At 41.3% G+C, this 22,892-nt stretch overlaps 1 protein-coding gene across 1 annotated transcript; it reads left to right on the top strand.

Moving 5' to 3' along the window:
- Window positions 1-5,601: 5,601 nt before the first annotated feature.
- Window positions 5,602-20,598, top strand: KLHL42 (kelch like family member 42). The gene is made up of 3 exons (XM_075111857.1): window positions 5,602-6,863; window positions 14,092-14,285; window positions 18,211-20,598. Exons 1-3 carry the CDS (start codon window positions 5,971-5,973, stop codon window positions 18,660-18,662), a joined length of 1,539 nt encoding a protein of 512 aa, XP_074967958.1. The 5' UTR covers window positions 5,602-5,970; the 3' UTR covers window positions 18,663-20,598.
- The last annotated feature ends 2,294 nt before the right edge of the window (window positions 20,599-22,892 follow it).

Here is a 22,892-nt window from a genome sequence, read left to right as displayed (position 1 = left end):
GTGAAATATTACAGTTTCTGTTCCTGGGACTTTGTGCAAACCATTTTTTAAAACTTGTGTCAAAGGGGCTGCCAGGCCCTGAGATTCTCTCAGAGCTTGGCTTCAAACTAATTCTGGTAAAACCTCTGCACAAAGGCTGGAGTCTATGTGTTCAAACAAAAAGCAACAGAAGTCTTAGCCAGATTAGATTTATACATATATAAATCTACTGGCATACATATAAACTTGAGCCAAGGTTTATGACAAAAGGCACAATGTTTAGCAAACACTCGAATGAATGCTGATTTATGACAGAACTGGAAACTAGACAAAGGGGATGGAGTTTCGATATTGTGATGAATTTTATACAGATGGGTACTTAGTGAAAGTCTTCCATGTGGGTTACCATTCATCTTACCTAGTTATTATATATTAAAATTCAGCTCTGCCTGTCTGCACCAGAATTTAAAAATACATGCTATTTTAAAAGCACTCGGTTTACTCTCATCTAGACAGAACTACACAAGAAAATTCTGGCTGGGGATGCACGATGCAGTTATGCAGAACAAACATCCCTAACAGGAGATTCAGCAGCAGGCAGAGCACTCCAGCAGCCTGATCCCTGCTCAGGTTTTGTCAGGGAACACTCATTTCACCTGAGAGAGTTTCAAGGAAGATTTTTACTGACTCTGTGGCATAAAAAATTGGAACAGATTGAACACCATTGTAACAATTTACACGCTCATGCCTCCATTCTGCTGTCTGGTGACTGAACTTTCTCGTGATTCACAGAGAATGCCCACTAGCACACAGACCATGGGAACAGCCTTTTTGCTGCCCAGAGAGAGCTCAGTACTACACACTTCAGTATTAATCACTCATTAAATTTGACTAAAGCAGGGATAAGTTAAGTACTTGATAATAAGTCATCAGTATTTGGAAAAAATACCACTCCAAGTATTTTTTCAGTAGTGTTACAACATATATTTGTTGCAAGGAATAAATATTAAATAGTACCTCAAAAGCAGAAAAATTAAAGAGAAAATAATGGGGAATAAAGTCTAAACAAGTGCTATTGGAAATAGGAGTGCTCTCTTTTTTTGGAATAGCATTGCTAATGGCATTGGGTAAGAAGTGCTTTTTTTGGCCCTGAATCTGAAAAATGAAATTACCTTTATTTAGCAGCTCATCCTTCACAAATGATAGAGACTTCAGTTGAAATAAAATTATGCTCCAGTCAGTTCCTCTCAGAAATGCCAAGATCCTTTAGAACGCTGATATTTTTAATGCTGAAATACTGCAGGATATTTCCTATGTTCCACAGACGCTTTCTTTGTATCCTGTGACAAGGAAAATACTAAACAATGGCAGCAGTTGATGAATCATTTCTAAAAGACTAATTCCTCTCTTGAGTAATTCCACTATTACTCAATACACAGTTCCCTGGCAGTACAGTACAATTCCCTGGCTTCTCAGAGGGAAGAATGTGGCACTTTATATTTTATATTAGATAGCATGTATATTTTAAATATCCCCTGATTTGGTTCCAGTTCACGTTTTAGACTAATAAGGCTGAAAGGAATTCAATTTTTCCTTTGTTTTTTGCCCTCATTGTGGTCCTTTCCTTAGAGCACTCAGGTCAGTGTTGTTTTCTGGTTCTCATGTATTATTCAGAGTCTCTGTGTTGAATCAAGGGAAGGTTTGCCTAAAACAAACACAAAACCACTGCAGTCTTCCTTTAGGCACTGTACTGGTGCTTAAGGGTTTGATTCTTCTCTGCTGCAGATTTTTTGTGTGATCTTGGGTTAGACCCACAAAGAAATTCAAGCTATATTTCATGTATATGTAAACCAGGTTTCCTGCCAAGAAAAGCATTTGTCATTCTGATTCCCAGTCACTGGCACTTCTGTTACCCCTCTTTGCTGTGTCTTGTGACCTTACCAGACTGGAGACCCATCCAGCTTACCGCACAAAGCCACTGAGTGGTTCACGGAGGAAAAACAAGTGGCCATGGTTTTCTAAGTAAATCTAAGCAGTGTTAAATACTTGAAGTGCATCTAAAGTGTAAGCAGTCTTCACTCTTAGCGTGCAGAGTGGGCTTGCACCAGCCCTATACACGTGCCTTGCCAGTCAGGAGGCATGAGCCGAGCTCCATGAAAAACAGAAAGAGTGCTACTTCTGTCTAGTTGTCTCTGGCTTTGCTTTTCCTATCTCTGTAGCAGTAGCTTCTCCTGACTCTCGGTGTTTCTTTGCTTTTGCTAAGCTAGAAAAGTCAGAGGGCTATAGAAATGTATGCCCAGGCAGAGAAAGGGCCAGAAGCTTAGGTTTTCTGTATCATGGTTGAATGGTCTATTACAATGTAGCTGCTGTATAAAAGAGCTTCTTCAAATTTCCAAGTCTTTCTAAAAGAAAAGAGTGATCCCTCTTCAGCCTTGGAAATAATTCAGGCATTAACTACAAGAAAATAGTTCAGGCACCAAGCACAGGAAAAAGTGTCTAGACTGTGAATCCCAAGCAGAAATGGCCATCTCAACTCCAGAAAGCCCTTATTGACACTCTTTGGTGCCTTCCTACTCCATTTGTTGGCACTTAGGAATCCTTTTCCTTGAGATAAATTTGTCTGTCAGACACTGGAGAGACACACCTGAAGTATCTAAAACAGTCTTGAAGATTTTGCTCCAGAAGCCAGACTCTAAAAGCTGGATATTGAAAAGCTGAGCACAGTTACCCTTGTCTTCCTCTCGGTGTAAATATCTTGCTCTTCGGGGTGTGTTCTTTTACCATGCACTCATTTAACACCTACCATGATGCAAACTTGTTTTCATGTTGTTTCCTGCATCATAATGTTCTTGAAGAGTGACAGATGGTCTTTCATATTGGTTTCAAAGATCATTAAAGTCTTTTATGGCTCTTAACTGCAGCTTTTGACTTTGTAGCTCTAGCACTAGAGTTCCATTAACTCTGGAAAATACATTTCTTACTCTCTTAAGATCAACCAAGATGATTGTTGGTGAAACAGCATGACCTTTTCTTTGACTCCAGTATAATAATATGTGTTATTGATCTTAACATAAAGCAATACAGCTGTAGACTGGGAGAGAGACAAAATTACCTGTACAAATATGGAACAAAAAGGTAGTCCTTGCCTTGGTGCATTTTGCAGTGTAAGTACTATATAAGCACACCATACAGACTAACTGATTAGTGCAGTAAAAAAAACCAAGGGAACTGCCCTGTCAGCATGTTCTGACTTAACAAAATTGCCCAGTCTTAAGCCTGGATAAAGCACAGATAGCTGACGATTGGCCTAGTAAAAATATTTGGTTCAGGAAACAGATTTAGACTTTTTACAAAAGTGGCCATTCAACAAAGAGTATTGCTGACCTCTTGTGCATATGGCAGCGTCTAATGAAAGCTATAGAAGTCAGTGCTCTTGAAAGTTTGCTGGAAGGAAGGAAATACTTATTGGTACATGACAGAACTGATCCAGTTTATTAAAAACCTCATGGACCATGAGGAAGATGGACCTGAAATCCTTGGCAGAGTGGCAGGTACAGGCATATATATGCAACAGAAGAAATATTCCATCTGTCCAGGCTGCGGTGTCAACACTTTGAGGGAACAGAACTTATCCTAACAGACTACATGGAAAAAATCACTCACCAGTTAGGAGCTAACTTACCAATACATCAAAGTTACAAGACTCCAAAACAGATGTCTAAAGATGGCAATCATACCACCATGTTGGCAATCATACTGTATTCCAGCAGGGGAGCTTAATGGCCACGACAAACACAAGCTCTCTGTTTACATCTGAAGTATGAAAGATTACAATTGCTTGAGATATCTGCGTATTGGAATTACAGTACAAGAAGGAAATATGGGTTGGACCCCTGCTGAAGTGCTAAGACACTTGTGCGTGATGATCTTTTCAAGGCTGAACCTGAGGCAGAGAAAAAAACAGCCAGTGCTCGGACTCAAGCTCAGCTAGGTGTAAGAAAGTCAAAAAGCCAAATGATGCAGCACTTCATCAATAACAGAAGACAGGAAAGTGGGATTTGAAAGCTGATTAAATACTGAGTGAGAATGAAAGGAACACAAAACAAGCCAACAGTGAAACTCATTAGTAGGAAAGAGAAAATGAGAGGTGATAGTGACCTCGCTGGGGACTGAACTGAGGCTGCTGAACAGAGCTCTTTGGAACTGGCTGGGATCCTGTATAAAAGGATTTCAGGACATGAAATGGGCCCCTCAGAAACAAGATGATGAAAATGTTTTGAAGTGAGGTGCAAAACAAAAATGTACAGAAATCTACCCCACCTCAGTAAATGCTTTTATAAAAGCCAGCAGAAAGGAATACTTGTAACTCTGAGATTAACATTCATGTCATCTATATGGGCTAGAGTTAAGAAGCCGAAGATCAACAGAACAGTGAGAGAGGATTACTTCATGGAGGAAATGCTAAAAAGCAAACAAACCTGTCTTCCTTTATAGAAAAAAGGAAGGGAAGGAAGGGAGGGAAGGAAGGAAGGGAGGGCGGGAAGGAAGGAAGGGAGGGAAGGAAGGGAGGGAAGGAAGGGAGGAAGGGAGGGAAGGAAGGGAGGGAGGGAGGGAGGGAAGGAAGGAAGGAAGGAAGGAAGGGAGGGAGGGAGGGAGGGAGGGAGGAAGCCTAATACCACTCAGAAGAGTTTTAATAGTTGGGGGAAATGATCCCTTCTAAGCAGTGGAAATACGGAGTTGTCTGAAAACTGAGCAATCTGCATTAACTGGAGATGAGTCACATTACTGCTAATGGGAAAAATTTTCTATGGTCTGCAATACACGGTGAAAGAAATAACTTTATAAAGATAAAAAAAATATTTTAAAAGTCTTTATATTAAGCATCATCACATAAGAATACACAGGATGGCAGACTTCCTCAACTGTTTCAGCCAGCCGGTGCTTTTTGTAAAAAAAAGACTGTCACTATGTTTCAAGAATGTAACAAGGCAAACACAAAACAGTCACTTTATCCACGCCCAAGATGCTGGTTATTAGTTTGCTCTTTTCCTGGTCATGTCAAACTCAGGGCCCTGGTATGTAGATCACTGTGATGAATATATATATATATTCATAATGTCCTATTCCAGGAACTTAGTTTAAATAGAAAATACAGAGTAGGAGAACAGGTTATATAGTATGTTTACAGGCCAAACCAGGCGCTGAGACCCTGGGGGACTTGTGCAGGCGGAATCGGGAAGGTCTCGGCAGACTTATGTCCGGTACTCGCCGTTCCCAAATCCTGCTGCCGCACTAGTGCAGGCTGATCCCTTCTGTTGTCGTTGTCAGTGGATGCCGCAGCATCGCGCTGGCGTAGCGCTCCCGCATCCTCTCCGGCTACGCACGAATACATGTACACGCACCATATTTGTTTGCCTGCCTGCGTGGTTCGAGAATATTCCCCCGCTCCAGGGCTGCAGAAGGACATTTATGGCAAGGGGTTAGAGCAGCCGGCTGGGGCAGCGCCGGAGGGGGAGGCGGGGGAATCGCCGCGCCCTCCGCCTGTCCCTGCACCCCGGGGCCGGGCACTCGGCCGTGTCCCCCCTCCCCAGCACAGGGGCGGGAGGGGTGGCTGGGAGGGGGTGGCCGGGTTCCCGATGGGCGCTGGTGGCCCCGGCGGGCAGCCGGGCAGCGCGGAGAGGCCCGGCCGCCGCCTCAGCGCTCAACATTGCCTTTTTAGGGCTTTTTTCCTCTCCTCTCTGGTTTTTTTTTTTCCCCTTGCAGGGACGGAGGAGCGGCGGTGGCCGGCGGGGCCCGCCTCCCTCCCGCCTCCCCCGGCGGGGCCCGGCCCGGCCCGGCCCGGCCCGGCGCGGCCCGACCCGATCCGGCCCCGCTCCGCCCCTCCCACCCCGGTAGCGCCGCCGGGGCGGAGGAGGAGGAGGAGGAGGAGGAGGAGCCCGCCCGCAGCCGGCAGCGGCCGGGCTGAAGCACAGCCAGGGGAGGGGGTGAGCGATGTCCCTGGCGGAGCGGCGGCAGCAGGAGGAGGAGGAGGGGGAAGGGGAAGAAGGGGATGGGGCCGGTGCGGGGGAGGAGGTGGTGCAGATCCGGCTGGGGGACAAGTGCTACCCGGTGTGCAAGAGGAAGCTGATCGAGCAGAGTGACTATTTCCGAGCCCTGTACCGCTCGGGCATGCGGGAAGCAGGGCAGGGCCAGGAGGAGCAGCTGCTGCGCGGGGGGCTGAGCGCTCTGGGGCTGGAGCTGGTGCTGGACTTCATCAACACCTCCTGCCTGGCCAGGCTGGAGCAGGAGGAGGGGGGCGATGAGGAGCCCCCTTTGCTGGAGGAGCTGGTGGAGGCCGCTTCCTACCTGCAGGTCACCCCCTTGCTCCGCCTGCTCCTCTCCCAGGTGAGGCTGGGCAACTGCTTCGAGCTGCACCGCCTGGCTCAGGTCTACGGTCTCCAGGACTTGCACGATGCCTGTCTAGACTTCATGGCTGCCCATTACCATCAGGTGCTGCGGAGGCCCGATGCCCAGCCACATCTCCTCCTGCCCCATGCTCTCCAGCAGCACTTGAAGGAGAGGCGGATGAGGGGCACCGCCACCCTCGTGGCCATTGGGGACTTCATGGGTGCCTCCTCCCTGGGTCTGCCTCCGGGCTGTCACCCTCAGGTGGAAGCCCCCTGGTCTATGCTGAGGTATGATGAGGAAGCGCAGAGGTGGCTGCCCCTGGCCAACAACCTCCCCCCTGATCTGGTGAACGTTCGAGGCTATGGGTCAGCGATGCTGGACAACTACCTGTTCATCGTTGGGGGCTACAGGATCACCAGCCAGGAGATTTCAGCTGCCCATTGTTACAACCCTTGCCTAAATGAATGGAGTCAGCTGGCCTCAATGAACCAGAAGAGGTAACCCCTGCTCCCTGAAATACATGTGTATCCATGTATATTGTCAAAATAGACCCTGTTGAGTCACGTGGTGTTGACTGGACTCAGTGTTACGAGAAGTGATTCAGACCTGTCTCTCTGCTTGGAATCACTCGTGTCTCTGGCATCATGTGGTGGGAAGGACCACAGCGCTTGGTGATGGCTTGGCAGTGTGCCACCGGTTAGGCCTGGCAAGCCTTGTCTTTACTGGCAACAGTCATTCCACTGCAGCACAATGCTGCTGCCTCTCTCATGCTGAGGGGCCCCCTCCGTCTGGCCCGGGGAGCTGCTGTGGCAAGGGAAGGGTGAGGAGGATGAGGCTTTGTTGCATAAATGCTGGTGGTTAAGGCCCCAGTTGTGGGAGAACATGAGCTAGGAGTCAGCAGAGGAGGACTGTGCTATAGCTCCATGCTATAGCAGCATGTGTGATCATTCACCTCGTTGTGAAATTGTGGTGGGCTCCCACTTTTCATTTAAATTGCAGTATACAAGGAGCTGTAATAGAAATCCTCCCTAAAATAACAAAGATTTAAAAACAAAACAAAAAAAGAGATAAAATTCTTCTCTTTCTTTGTGGGATTATCTTAACTCTAATAATGTATGTGACAAGAATTTGTCTATCAGAGCTAGAGATGGCTGAAAAATTTTAGTTGGAGCAGTTTTTCATTGTTTTGTACTTTCATAAAAATCTGAGTGTTTGGTAGGCCTGCATTTCAGCGAAATGTTCACCAGAGAAGTGTCAGGAAGATTGTGAGAAATTTCTCACTTCATGAGAACGTTTTGATCTGGGAGGCATTGAGCATTTTGACAATTTTGCTTTTCCCAGTATCCTTTTGAATTTTTTGTTTGACATTTATGTTTAAATTGGTATTCAGAAACACTTGTATAATTCACATTTGGAAGAATAATAGGGAGCTAGCCTTGAGGGAGACCCAAGAAGAGAGGCCATCTCCTTGGCCAAGGTTGTGGCTGCTCTACCTTCATCATGCTGCAGAGTTATCAAGACAAAAACTTTTACTTATTGAAACAAAATGTTTCTGTTATCTGAAGTGAGCTTCCTCATTGTTTCCATTTTAGAAAAAGCGTTCAAATTTTATCTTCTTTGTAACCAGTAAGGAGGTCAAAATTCACTGTAGAATGGAAATTCTCTTCTCCTTCCAGTAAATTCAAGGAGCACCCAGGGACCCCAACCATTGGCATAAATGCTTTGCATCTGCGTAGTAAAACTACAGTCTCTATTCCAGTCTCCATTTAGCTCTTGCCAACTAAAACCCCTCAAAACATGGGCTTGACTTAAAATTAGTTCTTTCCCGTTTCACTTTTTTTTTCTTTCACTTCCTGTGTTGTGAGAATTTCACTGACATGATTGCCTCCATAATCGGTCATCGGAATTGATCAGAAGTAATACTTTTCAGCATTTCTGGCTTCTTGAATAGGTGTTGTGAAAAATTTGATCTGTAAAATGAGTGTTTATCTTTTAAACACTGCAAACACCTATACTTGCAGACATATTTCTTAGAGTCTAAGCCTCTACGCAGTCTTCACCAAGGCGCCTGCGGGAACTGAGGCGTTTTAGCCGGCCTCGCTTCGGCAGTCTTGCCTATGTGAGCATGATTGAGAGCACAGGAGCCTTGGCAGGAAAAGATGATGGGGTCAGCCCACGCAGCGTCTCCTATGGAAATTAACTTAAACATAGGAATCCCACGTTGATCAAGTTACGAGGGTTTGGCATTGGTTTGTGTGATGTGTATAGCAAGAGAGATGTTATTATGTGCGATGATTCTGCAGCATGGTGAATGAGGGATTTATAAAAAAATGTTTTTTCAAAGCCCTTTTTTCACCTTATGACCTGACTGTTGAAACTCTAGATCAGCTTTTTTCCCCTCCACACTTTCCCTTTTTTCTCAGGTATATCATCATTATATCTGAAATAAACACATGGATATTTTCTCCTTGTATTACTATTTTCAACTGCACTGCCATACCAACTTACTCTTGAAGCCCACCACAGGTGACAGCAAGGTATTCCTTAGCATAGAATTTCACATTGGCAGAAAAGTAGTACGTGAATGGATATTTTTGGAATAGTCTCTATTCTTACATTTCATGGTAGTTATTTCAGGTCGAAAAGAACCCAAAATTACGTCTGCCTCTAGACTTGCAAGTGAGTAAGTATGTTGCTCTCTGAATGATAAGCAGGGGAAGTGTCTTCTGGTTTTTTGGTTTTTTGTTTGGTTTTTTTTTTTTAATGGAAACTCTGCTGACCCCTTCACAAAACATGCTTTGATCTTCATGGAGTCTCGACTGTGAAGTTAGTAATTATTATTTTTTCTATCTGACATAACATTTCAGCTCTTTGATGACCAGCTTGACATTTAGTGTCCAGAACACAGGGAGGGATGGCCTATGCCATAGGAGCCAAGAGCAGGGAAATTTTTAGTATCTCAGTGAGTTTGCATTCAACAGGAACAGCAGTGATGCCTGTCTGCCACACAGATAGGCTGCAATTCGAACTGCACTTTGCTCGGTGTTGTATTTTTAGTTTGTTATGCTGTATTAAAATAAGCAGGGCAGTTGCCTAGCATGCTGCTTAGGAATTACAGTCATGTGACTGTCTGCTAAATGAATTTATGTCAGCCGATATAATTATACCGCATGAATGAATTTTTTACATACTTTGAGGGAGGATTCTAGTTCCCGTTGAAGTCGGTTTGACTTTAGATGACATTTTAAAAGTATCTGGATCTGGTCTATATGAATGGATGCATATCTTAGCCTCGAGAAGGCTGAGGAGTTATGGAAATAATTGTGCTGATTTGCTGTTAATATAAGAAGTTTTCTCCCCTCAACAAACCTTGTAAATTCTATGATAGTTTTATCTTTAATTATTTCCATTATTATAATATAGAATCCCAGGATGCTGGGATTCTCTACAATCCATAGATCAAATAGTCCTAACTTACTTCTAAGTAGAAGATAAAAGTTGCCAGATGTATACTGAATACTTAGCAGTCATTCTGCTTTAGGTTATAGCTGCTAGCTTTCTTTCTAGATGTAGAGGTCTTATTACTGTAGTTTCAAATTTGTTCATAGTTGGTAGTTCCTATGTAGTAGTCTTGTGATGCCCACATAAGCCTGAGAAAGTGTTATCCCCTATTTATGCATACACAAGGGAGATAAAATAATATGCTCAGGCTCATGTAGGAAGCCTGTGAGTAAGCCTGGAATTTCTCATCATCTGAGGGCTAAATCTGGTCACAAATAGTCCATAACAGATCACGGTTTCTAGATCTTTAATTCTAGAGGTATTGTTGTACTTGGAACAGTGTCTTCAGAGGAGCTACCAGGGCTTTTTTTGTGGAAGAAACTTCACATAAATGTTGCCCAAGACCACTTGTGGTCTTTGGGGACAGGAAGGTAACAAGGCACTTTGGGGACTGTTCAAGTAGTGCCCTTCAATACCTTTCCATACTTTTCTTTAAATTGATGCTGTCAGTTGAAATTTACTGTTTTAAAATAATATACTCATAGGATTTCTATTGTGTGTGCCAGTTACAGCTGTATATTCCACTTTTATTTTCCTTCAGAACACTCATGGCAGGTAAATCTTCCAGGCTTGGAAGACCCTTGTAAGCCCCTGGCTGGGATTATACACATGCATGTGGAACATGGTTTTTGTGAGCAATCTGTGCCTGAACTGCTGCCACTCTGAGGACTCTTAAAGGAATATAGGAGAGGGTTCTCCTGGGGAATGGTAGTGGTTTATGAGACCTTTTCTTTCCACATTTCTAACCTTTTTTTTCACTCAAAATTCCTCTGCGTTGGGGGAAAATAGACTTTTCAAATATTTCTAACTTAGAAATATTCATGTTACATTTATCGCAAATATATCACTCACTTCCAACGCTAAAGGTTGGATGCAGTGTGGTCTGCAGACTCATATAAGAAATGGGGAAAAAAAGAAATGTGGTCCATGCGAAAAGTGTCAAATGCTTTGGAATTGCCTTCATAACTGTGCCTTCATGATTCTTCATCTCTGTTATAAATGCTTTAACTCTAGAATAAGGAAGTCATCTGATTTGTGGGAAATTTTAAGGTTATAGTTGATCATTTGGGAGGAAGGAACCACAGGTTGGTTAGTTCAACCCTCCTGCTCTACAGCAGGACGAAGCTTACTTTGCAAATACATGTCTAACTTGTTCTTGAAACCCTCTAGCAATGTAGATTCCAATCTCCTTCCTCCGAGGTGAGGTATCTCGCTCCCATGTTTACCTACCCCTCTGATCAGGAAGTCCTTGGTAATATCTATGCTAACATTTTCTTGTTGTTTACTAAATGAATGCTATCTGTCAGTAAACAAGAAGAAAGTGGCTATAAAGAGGACAGCAAGCATTCATAGTGGTCTCCTACAGATACATCTGTGGCTGTTAATGCAATCCATAACAATGTAGGGTTTTTTTGCAAGTTGTTGAATGCTGTCTTGTATTCAGAAAGCTATGCACTCTCATCCCCAGATCCTATGCATTTGTGCATTAATTTTTCTTCCCTCATAGAGTACTTTGCACTTGTCTTTATGTTGTACTTTGTACTGTGGTAAAACCCCACAGCTCACTCTTGCTTGTGTTCCTGGGCTTCCTTTCAGGGCAAATGAGGGGCATCAGAAGACAGCTCATACCCCATGTTGTCCCAACAAGAAGGGTATGCACTAGGCCTGGCATTTGGAAAGTACTTGTGATCCCCCGAGTTTAGATAACTCACCAAAGTGAGTGGAGTTACGTCGCAGTTGAATCTAACAGACTGTTCAGCTCTGTTGTTTCCAAGCTGTAGTCCATGGAACAGTTGTTAGTTGTGGAGAGCTGGCTGGTTGCTCAATGTTTGCTTTCCTTGATTCCAGCTGCTCCAACACATTAAAAAAGTATAAAAATACACTAAATATTTCCTAATGTTCACTCTCCATAAAAACACCTGCTGTTATTGGCATGGAAAGGTGAACGACAGAGGTTTTTCATAACATGTTGAGCCATTGTCCAAACTTTCATATAAAGTCTGCTGAGGGATGCTACTTTTGATTAAAATGAACCTTATAATTAATGTGTTCCATAAATCTGAGATATTTCCACTATATGTCATCCATTTTAACAAGTGTTGGAAGTGGTTAAATGACTGACACAAATGTACGTGGTCTCCTTCTAGAATAACTGAAGTTGAAAGTTGTGCCTTACATCTTTCACGGGATAGTTTTCCCTGTGCTGCAAGAAGCAACTCAGTGATACAAAGGCCATCAAGCAAAAACTATAAATTACCTCCATTCAGATAAAATAGTAAGAGACTACAATTAGAGGGTAACTAGAGAAGCATGTGTGAATTAGGAAACCTGAATTTTTTAATGTTCTGACTGTACACACTTGTTTAGTTTATTCATGTCCTCTGTGGCAGAGCTTTTAATGTGTTTATAAAGTGGCTAGAAGATCTTAGAATAGGGAAATGCTACCTGTGTGCGTGTGAACTCATTTTATAAGCAAAAAATCCTGTGCCATCATAGGCACAGAGTTAGAGACTTTCTAGCATACTTTAGATTTTAAAGAATCACTTGGAAAAAGCATTTACATTTTGTGGTTTTGTTCCTCTGTTAATTTGTGGATTTGGTTTTTTTAACACCACAACTTTTAGAGCAGGTACGTTGCTTTGAAAATCATAATGCTTTACAAGTAGTTATCTTCATTTCATACCTGCTATTGATTGCCATATTATTCTGGATTCTCTAAGATGGAAAACATAATTGCTGTAGAGAGGAGATGAACAGAGTGACCTAATTGTAAATGTCAGAAAAAAAAAAAAAGAATAAAAAGCAATTAATTCCTTCAAAGGAGCATTTTAGTTTCCAAAGCTATATCAGGATGACAAGAAAAAAATGACTCCATCTGGAAACAAATTCTTTTTCCAAATATATTTAATAAAAAGAAATTGAAGGGCAGTCTGCTGCTAAGCAGAGTTCATTTTGTCCAGACAAAATCCTGCAAAACTACTTAGCGGTAAGTTTTGAATCTTGGATTCCTGCAGAGTGAAACTCACTTTACTGCTCAGCAGGCCAATGCAAGTCTAAAGCACCACTTTAGTTTTACAGACATAACGTAGTTCCCTATTTGGCTTTACGCTGAGCTAGTGCACTCCTGCGACTTTTGTGCATTTAGTTAATTGGGACGTTGGATGGTAAAATCTCAGTTTGGCTCAGCAGTAGGCAAGGAACAATCTTTCTAGGCAATGAGAATGTTTCTGAAGAGAGGAAGAGCTCATCTTTGATTAGACCAGCTTCCATAGCTGGAAGGCATAGCTGAGCATGCAAGCCCTCTAACTTCAAGCCCTCCAGTTTCTTCCTACAGACTTGCACCTTTCACATCCATAGACCATTTGTTTCTGCCTATATTATCTTAAAACTGTAAGCTGTAAGGCTTCTTGTGCTTCAGTAATTAGAAAGTTGCCCTTTGCCACGTGTAAAATATAACAGCACAATTGCACAAAATAGGAAACAAAAGAACAGGGCACTGCCTGTGGAGTGCATTGTATTTTGTTCGACTATGGGTGGAACATTAATTTACAGATACATCTTCAGTGGGGTAGAGGATGTATTTAGTTATTTAATGCTGAATAAGGTACAGGAGATTCTCTCTTCCTTCTTTTGCAGAACGTGATTCAATGTGTATCGCTTTAAATTTCTGTTTACTAGGCTTATTAAAGAGATTCTATATTACAGACCAAGATGAGTACACATTCTTAGGCATTCATCAAGTCTTGTTTGAAATTTCTGCAATTTTAACTAAAATGTCCTTGACAGTGTGTATATATGTTTTTCTCTACTAAATGTGCTTTGCTAAAAGCCTAGTAAAAATGAGATGTCTACTGAACACATAAGTTAACTAAACATTTAGAGCTCAAACTGTGACAGATTGAAATCCAAAATAAGATATTCTTCAGTCTCAGCGTCAACACCGTTAACATCCAGAATATCACTGGTTGCTGTCCTAAGTAATTACAGTGTAATTACAGAATTTTGGCCTTGCACAGAAGGGTTTAGATGCTGTAATATATGAAGTGATGGTACAAGTTGTAAGTGATGATAGATATGTTGGAGCCTGGATAGGAAGAACTTTCTCACCTATATATTTCTGTACATCTCTCTAACCTATTTCAATGTTGCAATCTTTTCTTTCAGGTCCAATTTTAAGCTTTTGGCTGTAAATGGAAAGCTCTATGCCATCGGTGGTCAATCCCTTTCCAACGTGGAGTGCTACAACCCAGAAAACGACTGGTGGAATTTCGTAGCATCCATGCCAAGCCCTCTTGCAGAATTCTCAGCTTGTGAGTGCAAGGGCAAGATCTATGTTATCGGAGGATACACTACACGAGGTAGACAGCTTGCTTTTACTTTTTTTTAACCTGATTGCTTCTAAGGCCCAGATACTTTTCTTTTCTTTTTCAGGAAATCTTTTGAACTGGTGTAGAAAGCTGCATAATACTTACTAAAACATGTAGAAAAAAATCACTGGTAGAAAATAATTGGCAAATGAAAAAAAGAAATTAGCTCTGTCATAAAGGAATCAGATTTATTTCTCTTTTTTTGTTGTTTTTTGGTGGGGGTGCACCTATATGGACCTGGGGCTCTGTTATTCTGAGGTAACAGACTGATGAGTAATTCAGCACCCAGCTTAGCCCTCCCTTTTTTTAGATTTTGATCATACAGTAGAAAGAGGGGTCCAACAGATACACTTTGTTTAATTTTTAAATACCTGTTTTAGATAATCAGAAGGAAAAATATGAAGAAAATATCTGCCTGTATTAGTATTTCTCATGTACGAATAGATGTCATGATCCTTTCACTATAGCATTTCAGTGTTTCACAGGCAAATTCAAGCTATAGGCAAGATTTTCATTGCTGAAATAACTTAATTGAATAATTAATCAAAAGCTTAAGCAAGACCCAAGATTTTTTACTTGCTTCCTTTCTGTACCCTGTTTTCTGAGGATACTGTACAGAGGGAAGGATTTGAAGCTGAATTCTCAGCTGACAATTTCTTTTTCTTTATCCAGTGGAAAAGCAAGCCACTTAAAAAGAGCTCCCATTTGTTTATTCCTTAAGCACATAGTGCCATTCTTTGGGAGTAATACCATTTTCTCAGAGATCTAGAAGTAATTTTTTTTTCATGCCAAATGTTTAGTATTTACCAGGATTTGCTAAATTTAAACTCCTATCTCTAGGCCTTTGCTGACTTCATTTGACCACAGTAGTTTTAAACATTTTTCCAAACGTAGAATAAAATTAGAAGAGATATAAGCTTTTACAGAGAGTGCTGCAATCAAAGCCAAACTGACATTATAACAAACTGTCCCTTCTAGTGCCTGAGCAGATTTTGGCTCTGAACCATTATAAGGTTTATAAAAGACACGCACCCCTCATGGTCCTTGTGGTAATGATAAACTTCAAAAGCATTTTGTCTGGTCCATTCTGACCCAGAACCTGGTGGCTTCACTGAGGAAAACAAAAGATATTGGACTGCTTGTGTCCACATGGAGGGCCATGCTGTGGTGTGCTCTGTAGTCCCAGCCATCTGGTTGTCTCCACTAACGGATCTGTTGGGATGCATTGCGCTCCCTGATGTCCAGCGGTCGGACTGAAGGATGTCTGGCACACACCACTTGCTGTGCTGAAAAGACAGACCCAAAAGGAAACACCCTTTGAGACAAGAAAGCAGAGAACAAGGAGAAGGGGCTGAAACAGACAGTAATGGGAAGTAATGGGAAGACCAGAGTTAGGATTTTTGTCATTTTTATCTAGAGGAAGAGAAAGAAGTGTTAAGAAGAAAAAGCTCTGATTTGGTTAATAGTGCTACTAGATTACGGGAGTGCCAGCTTTTCTTCTACAGCCTCTGCACTTTGCAAGTTCCTTTTCTGGTGCTTGTGCTGTTCTTTCTTCAGGCTGTCTGCTCCTGGTGTCATGGATAGGAAGATCAGCATGTTGCTGATGCAGATCCTATTCCCTTAAAATTCATTAAGAAAGCATATGTAGTCAGGATTGCTGCTCTGTGTCAAGCTCCTTATTCAGTACTTACTACCTGTGGTTTCAACTGAAGAAGAAGAGTCAGTGAGTTACCTCTGGCTTCTTCCACACCTCAGGGGATTGCCACTGACCATCAGGCCTCAATCTTTTCTTAGGTCTGTTCCTAAAGGCCATTTTTTAATTGAAACGGGATAGTAAAACAGTATAAAGTTGTGAGCAGTGGATAACTAGCACATTTAGGCTTATGTTTAAATCCAAGACTGTTCAGAACAACAAATGCCTGTGCTTGTTATAAATAAGGACCCTTTCCTCAGTGAGGGTCTAGAATCAGTTTTTCTGTGACACCTTGGCTTAGGACAGCTATTGGACTTAGAAAGCAGAATTGCTGCAATTACACGGGTGATTTACCTTCCAAGTTGTGCAGATGTTGGAGGGAGTTAAGGCATAACTATCTGAGAGGTGCTGAAGTTAATTTGGTGTTTCACTGCTTTCACTAAATAAAACACATGCAGCAATTAATATTTTTTTTTCAGTATTTCTGCATATGCCTCAGTGAGACTGTAATTTTGGTGTAGTTTTTGTAGGTTTTGTGAATTTTTTTTTGTCTGTGTAGAGCCTTCTCCTGAGACTACACTTTCCAAAAGATAGTAGGAACTGGAATTTCCCATTATAAATTATAATGACACTTCTTGAATAAAGAGCTTCCTTCCAGTTCTCAGCTCTGACTTGTGAACCTAGCTCTTAATAGGCACTCTGTATCAGGAGGTGTAATGTTCATGTTTTGTATTGGGTTTTTTTTTGTTTGCGTGAATATAAAAGACCTAGGCTCTGAACTGAGCAAATGAAGACCATATCACAATAGACTTTCATTTCATATGCTCGCTCTCAAACCATAGCACTTTTTACCTGGGAAGATTACTGCTATAGGTAGATGTAGAAACTTAATTACTAGAAATGTTGGGATTTTTTCCCCACTAATGAGTGAGAGAAAGATACATTGTTTGTAGACAAAGATAATTTATATGCAGAGCTTTGATCAGCAATTTCATAAAGCATTGCCATATTCTTCCTCTTTTTCCCTTTATTTCATGTGGATTAAGTGTTCAGGAAGACAATGTACTGTAATAAGCAATGACTGAAAGTCATTAGAGTGCAAGCAAATGCTATAGCAGCACCTCCCTAATCATGTTGCTAATGCACTTCATTCATGACAATCCGGTTATATTTATGGCTATTTATACTTGTGCTCTTACATAACTTGTCAGTATGTCACCGTCTCCTGCTCCACTTGGGAGCTCATCTGGAGGTCATCATGCAGGATAGGCTTGTAATATGGAGCAGATTTCATTAAAAGACTAGGCTAGAGTCTGCAAACCTGTTGCTGCTTGTCACTTGAGTTTGAATTTAAGCTCAGGTCTCCAGAGATTGCAACTGAGTTTACTAGCTAGTGAGTCCTGTGCATTCTGTGTTAATTTAGTGAAGCCTTGGACACAGCCAGGCTCTCCACTGCACCATAAATCAGGGTGGTATTGTAACAGTTTCATAGAATAACAGCATTGCAAACACATGCATCCACTGAATTGTGACTGAAGTGTAGATACGCTTCGGCTCTTTTCTGTGCCTCTGCCTGGTGCTGGAGGATGGAGTTCCTGGTTCTTAAGATGATTTTGACAATGTGTGTTTCTCTTTTTACGAGGTACTGAACATATGCCCTTAGGTCATCCATGCCATTTGCTGGAATGTAGCTAGCTTTATGAATTTTATTCCATGAAACTTTGATCTATGGAATGAAATGCAAAGTATCAAAGTTAAGCTTGGATGATAAATCATCACTTGACAGTCATTAATGAAGCATACTGTGTTCATGATAATTTGATTCATCTGTGGTCACTGTTGGAGAGCAGAATATGCTCCATTTTCCTTTTCATAAGAAGTTCTTGCATATCAATCAGAGACAAAATTAAAAGCATAAGTTAAAAAAGGTAGGGATTATTCTGCTAAAATCTGCATCCCCAGATCATTTGCATTATGTAATATCCCAGAAGCAGCTTAGTTTTTCCCCTGCAAAGGAACAGAATGTTCAAACTTTATTGTCAGGGACAAAGACTTGCAGTTCTCAATAATCAATATTTCTTCCCTGGTCTGCTATGCTTTTGCACTGTAATATGTTAGCAATCTGTAATAATGGCTGATACACTTTGGAGGGAGGAAGAATCCTCCTTCATAAGTGCCTTCTAATATATTTATTTATTTGTAAATATTTCTCCTCTGTTTCAGATAGGAATATGAACATTTTGCAGTACTGTCCCACTTCCGATTCCTGGACCAACTTTGAACTTTGTGATGTCCATGTTCGCAAACAACAGATGCTATCTGTTGAAGAAACTATATATCTGGTAGGGGGTTGTATTCATGAACTTGGACCAAACCAAAAATCCAGCCAAAGTGAGGACGTGTTAACTGTGCAGTCTTACAACGTTGCTACCAAAGAATGGCTCTACCTCAAGGAGAACACATCAAAATCGGGTCTTAACTTGACTTGCACTCTCCACAATGATGGAGTCTATATATTGAGTAGGGATATTACTTTATCTACAAGCTTGGAGCACCGTGTTTTTCTTAAGTATAATATATTTACGGACAGTTGGGAGTCACTGAGACGCTTTCCAGCCTTTGGACAAAACATGCTGATCTGTTCTATGTATTTGCGTGATGTGCGAGAAGTGTAAGAGTATCAGGTTTTTCTTTTCGGCTCATTGATCATTCTTGGAAGAAACATTGCTCCCTCTAAATAATACTGGTTTCAGAATATTATGTGGTTGCATAACGTATTCTCTTCTTTAACAAAGTTGCAAAATCCAATATTAAGAGAAATCCTTCCAGAAACAGTTTTAGGATTTAAGTTTAAAAAATTTACTGGTTTGGATTTTAATTTCATCAGGTATTGTATACCAGGAGTATACACGATAAAAGTGGAAATAATTCAATAAAGTAAATAAGTCTAAGGAAAATCACAAAAAGAATGATTTCTTTTAAAATGCAGTTTTTAATCAAACTGTGTCCTGTCATATGCATAATGTTTAAAATTGTTTATACTATCACATTTTTTTCTCTTTTATGGTAAGATGGTAAGAATAAGCGAGATTCTCAAAGATGCCAGCAGTTGGGGTACTATAAAGAAATAAGAACTTCCCCTGAATCATTTGTAGTGAAATGCTTTGCCAGGGACTGGGAGGAATTGCCTAGAGGCTTACGGTTGCTGGTTGGATACTAAATGCTCCTTTCATGGAAGTCGGCAGCATTTATTGTTATCATTAAGATAGAGGTAAAAAGACTGTAAATTCAAGTTGGGAGCTTTACTCATCTTCAGAAAGGTTTTAAGTTTTAGTTGCATTGTTGTATTCTGGTGTACTGAGTCTTAAAGATCAAATTATAGTTGGCAACAAGCTGCATGTTAGGAAGATGTGCATGAGCACATGCGACGGTGATTCTGCACCAGGCACATCCTGTTCAATAACAGTCGTGCAGGACATCCATCGCTTGCTATGGAAGAGTTGATTCATGTAAATGACTTCCTGCCAACACCACCCAAAGCAGGTGCACATGAGTGTTGGCTCTTTCTTGTATTACCAGGATCTTGATAGAGATTACCTCAAATTTGCCATCCAAAGTTGTTAGTTTCTACAAAGAGCATGGTAAGGTGGTCACCATGAGTACTCCTTTGTGGGGATTCAAGAATAGATACTCTGGGAGCTTCTCCCAGTTCCTGCCTATTGCTTGAGACAATTATAAATATGATTGGCTTTTTGTAGCTGACAAGTTCCTAAGTGTTTTCTGAAGGCACCTGCCCAGGTTTGGAATGTGTGTCCTCGCGACAAGAAAAGGAGAAGGTCTTGGTCACCATGGGAAGGTTTCACTGCAGCTGCCTTTAGGGAAGAGGTAACCAGATTAGACATGTGCTAAACACATTGCAGGGATGCTGTTTCTGCACCAGCTATTTCTCCACATAAGAATACAAGAGATTTAATTCATCTGAACAGGTTCCTAGTATGTGGAGTTGTCTTCTTTTCTTTAACTTGGAGTTCGGGAATATGAATCTTCTTTTGAAGATAGGTGCCTATCGAACAGGGGAGGAGGAAGCAGTAATGTTTCCCTTATGGTTCTTTTAACTCCCTGCTCCTCCATGGATTTGCATGAAGTCGGTGCAGACTAAAAGAGCTGTCAGACTTGAAATGCCTTAGCAATTACCTCTCACACATTCAGTGCTTAGGTGCGTAATTTTGGTGCTTCTGATCATGCATAGCAACCCAAACAGAAAATTCCAGGAAACGCTTTGGTCCAGAATGAGGGCTTTTGGGTTTGAACACTTTTAGGAGACAGGTATTTTGGATTACCAAGATTTACCTTTTGGGTGGAATTTTTGCAGCCTGGCAGAGTATGTTATGCTTAGGCCCAAACTAGTGTCTATAATTCAGCTGTGTGTGTGAATTTAATGAGTTATGCCTGTGATTATTCTTTTGAAAACACAATGCACTGAGCAGTGGTTCTCTTCTGACAGCAGTATCAGGCCAAACCATGGCTCTTCTGCAATGAAGAAATAAAGTGACTTTCATAAGATTATTCTTTCAGAAATGTTTTAGAATAAATATAAGCAGTGTGACAGTATCTGGTGATAAATTATCTCAGTCACGCTATTTTGCCTGCTTTACTTCATTTCTTTTCAGTTCCAGATTCAGTACCTTACAGTCACCTTTAAGTCAACTCAGGTCAATACCGGTGGAGGGAGACGCATCTGAGTTGCGGCATTCTCTTGCCTGGCAAATCGACTGTGAAAACCCATCACTCCCAGATTTGCAGGTGTGGTATATCTAATCAAGTCCTTTCAAACCCGTTAATTTCTTAGTGCAGTCATCATTCCAAAAGCTATGACATAATCTTTTAGGTGTGATCCCTCTTTATCACATGAGGCCTTTCCACACTGGGTTTATCTACACATTGGTTTTAGCTTTCAGTGATCAAGTGGAAAATCTGGAGAACCTGCTCAAATGTAGAAGAGAAAGACGGCTCAGACTGTAAATAATCAGACCCTTTTGTCAATCCACAGTGCAAATTCCTCATATACTGATGTCTAACAGTACTACAGTCACAAATCAAAACTGGTGTTGAATTTAGTGGGAGCACCAGTCTCTGATAATCTAAATGGACTGTATTACTACAGGCTGAAATAAATATCATTTTCTTAGACAAAGTTCATTACAGAAAAGCATGTAATGAGGGTGGATCCTATACCTCAAGAAAAAACCCAAACACTGTAATGACTGTCCCATGCCTCTCTCATTTTCTTTCTATCACATTAATATTTCACATAAGGCACTGTTGGGCAGCTTCTGCATTTTGGAGCAAGGAAAACTGTCTGAGAGTCATTAACAGAAAATAATTTAAAAGCTGCTTTTTAGCCAATGGAGATATTGTTCAGTGATTCAGTGTGCTCTCTTTTCTTTGATGGTGGGTGGAAAAAGGTCCTTAACTTAAGGACGAAGAAGCTGCTTCTGAATGACAACAATACAAGTGTAGGCTGAAGGGCCTTACAGTCTGATTGACTGGAAATTCCTGTGTCATCCTGGTATTGCTTCTAACTTACCGTGTGGGCTTGGAGAGATCACTCCACCTTCTTGCATCTTCATCCCCAGACGTAACATGTGAGTAGGAATGTTCTTCCTGTGGGAACACAAACAGTTTCTCTGGTGTAGTAGTGTAGTGTTTGTAAGACACCTTGAGCATGTGAAGAAGTACGTATATTCTCATTGTGTAACTGTTTACTTGGTTATTAAAACTGCTTCATGGCAAGTGACAGGATAGAAGACGGGCAGTAACGTCATTTTTGTGTCTGCTAATTACCTTTATTTGGAACGGATAGCTATTTCCAGTCAGGTTTTTTTTTGTTTGGGTTTTTTTTTTCTTTTTCCCCAGTACCTAATATTGCCTGTAGTTCATCTAAGTTTCTTAGTCTTGGTGTTCTCAAGTCTGTATCCAAATTCAAAGCTGCTGCTTTCCTGCTGGGTCTGGGTTACCTAGTGCTTACATATCCACTATTCATTTTCTCTGTCTCATGGACTGATTCCATCTGATACTGACCAGCAAAAGCTGACCATGGAAGAGGATGATCCCAAGTCGAAAGAAAGAACAACAGAGAGAACAGCCTCCAAAGTCCTGAGGGAGTGGTAAATGGAAAACTCTGGGAACTTTAGTTTCTTCTCGTAAAATAGAGAAGCGTTTAAGACAGTTGCTCACATCAAGGCTAAGAGAGCACATAATGGTTTCTTCCTTTCCGGGAATGGTTTGTGGTTTTCAATGTGAAATAAGAGTTGTGTGGGGCTTAAGTTTAATCTCCCTGGCTGGTTTCCATAGGTTTCCCTTACTGCCCTGTCGGCTGACCTTTCTTGGGCTTAGTATCTGTGTTTTCCATTCTTTGAGGATTTTGCCTTTCTATATCAATGTTCAGCCTGCTTTGCTGAAATCATATGGTAGCAATCTGTTGGTCTTTTCTATTTGTTAGTCTACTTTTCACACTGATCTGTGTCTGTCAATCACCATGATGAAAAAGTAAAGTAATATGAATTCAGGTTGTACATCTTCATTTATTCAATTTTGGGGTCTCGGAAGAGAAGCCTACGAAGCTACAAATATTTTGTTTCATTTAATCCTCATTTTAGTGAGAAATGATGCTACAGACATTCAGTTTGTGGTAATTGATCTGCGTCAGTAATGTGGTAGGGAACGGAACGCACAGAGTGTAATGACAACATTTAGCACATAATGTGCTCAAAGCCCTACACAAGCAGAGATTACTCATCCCTATCATCCTGAAAGGTAAGATATATACTGTAAACAGTGTTAAAGCAGAGACAATCCTTGGAGTATCTGTCAGTATTACCAATGAATTTCTAAGAGGTTACCTA

The sequence above is a fragment of the Phalacrocorax aristotelis genome, chromosome 1 (genome assembly GCF_949628215.1).
Source record: "Phalacrocorax aristotelis chromosome 1, bGulAri2.1, whole genome shotgun sequence".
Classification (NCBI taxonomy): domain Eukaryota; kingdom Metazoa; phylum Chordata; class Aves; order Suliformes; family Phalacrocoracidae; genus Phalacrocorax; species Phalacrocorax aristotelis.
This window is presented reverse-complemented; position numbering and strand designations above follow the sequence as displayed.

Excerpts from the sequence above, each read along its gene's own strand:
- KLHL42 (XM_075111857.1), top strand. The coding sequence starts at position 5,971 with ATGTCCCTGGCGGAGCGGCGGCAGCAGGAGGAGGAGGAGGGGGAAGGG. Across the intron at positions 6,864-14,091 it reads GCCTCAATGAACCAGAAGAG|GTCCAATTTTAAGCTTTTGG; the intron begins GTAACCCCTGCT and ends CTTTTCTTTCAG. Across the intron at positions 14,286-18,210 it reads CGGAGGATACACTACACGAG|ATAGGAATATGAACATTTTG; the intron begins GTAGACAGCTTG and ends CCTCTGTTTCAG.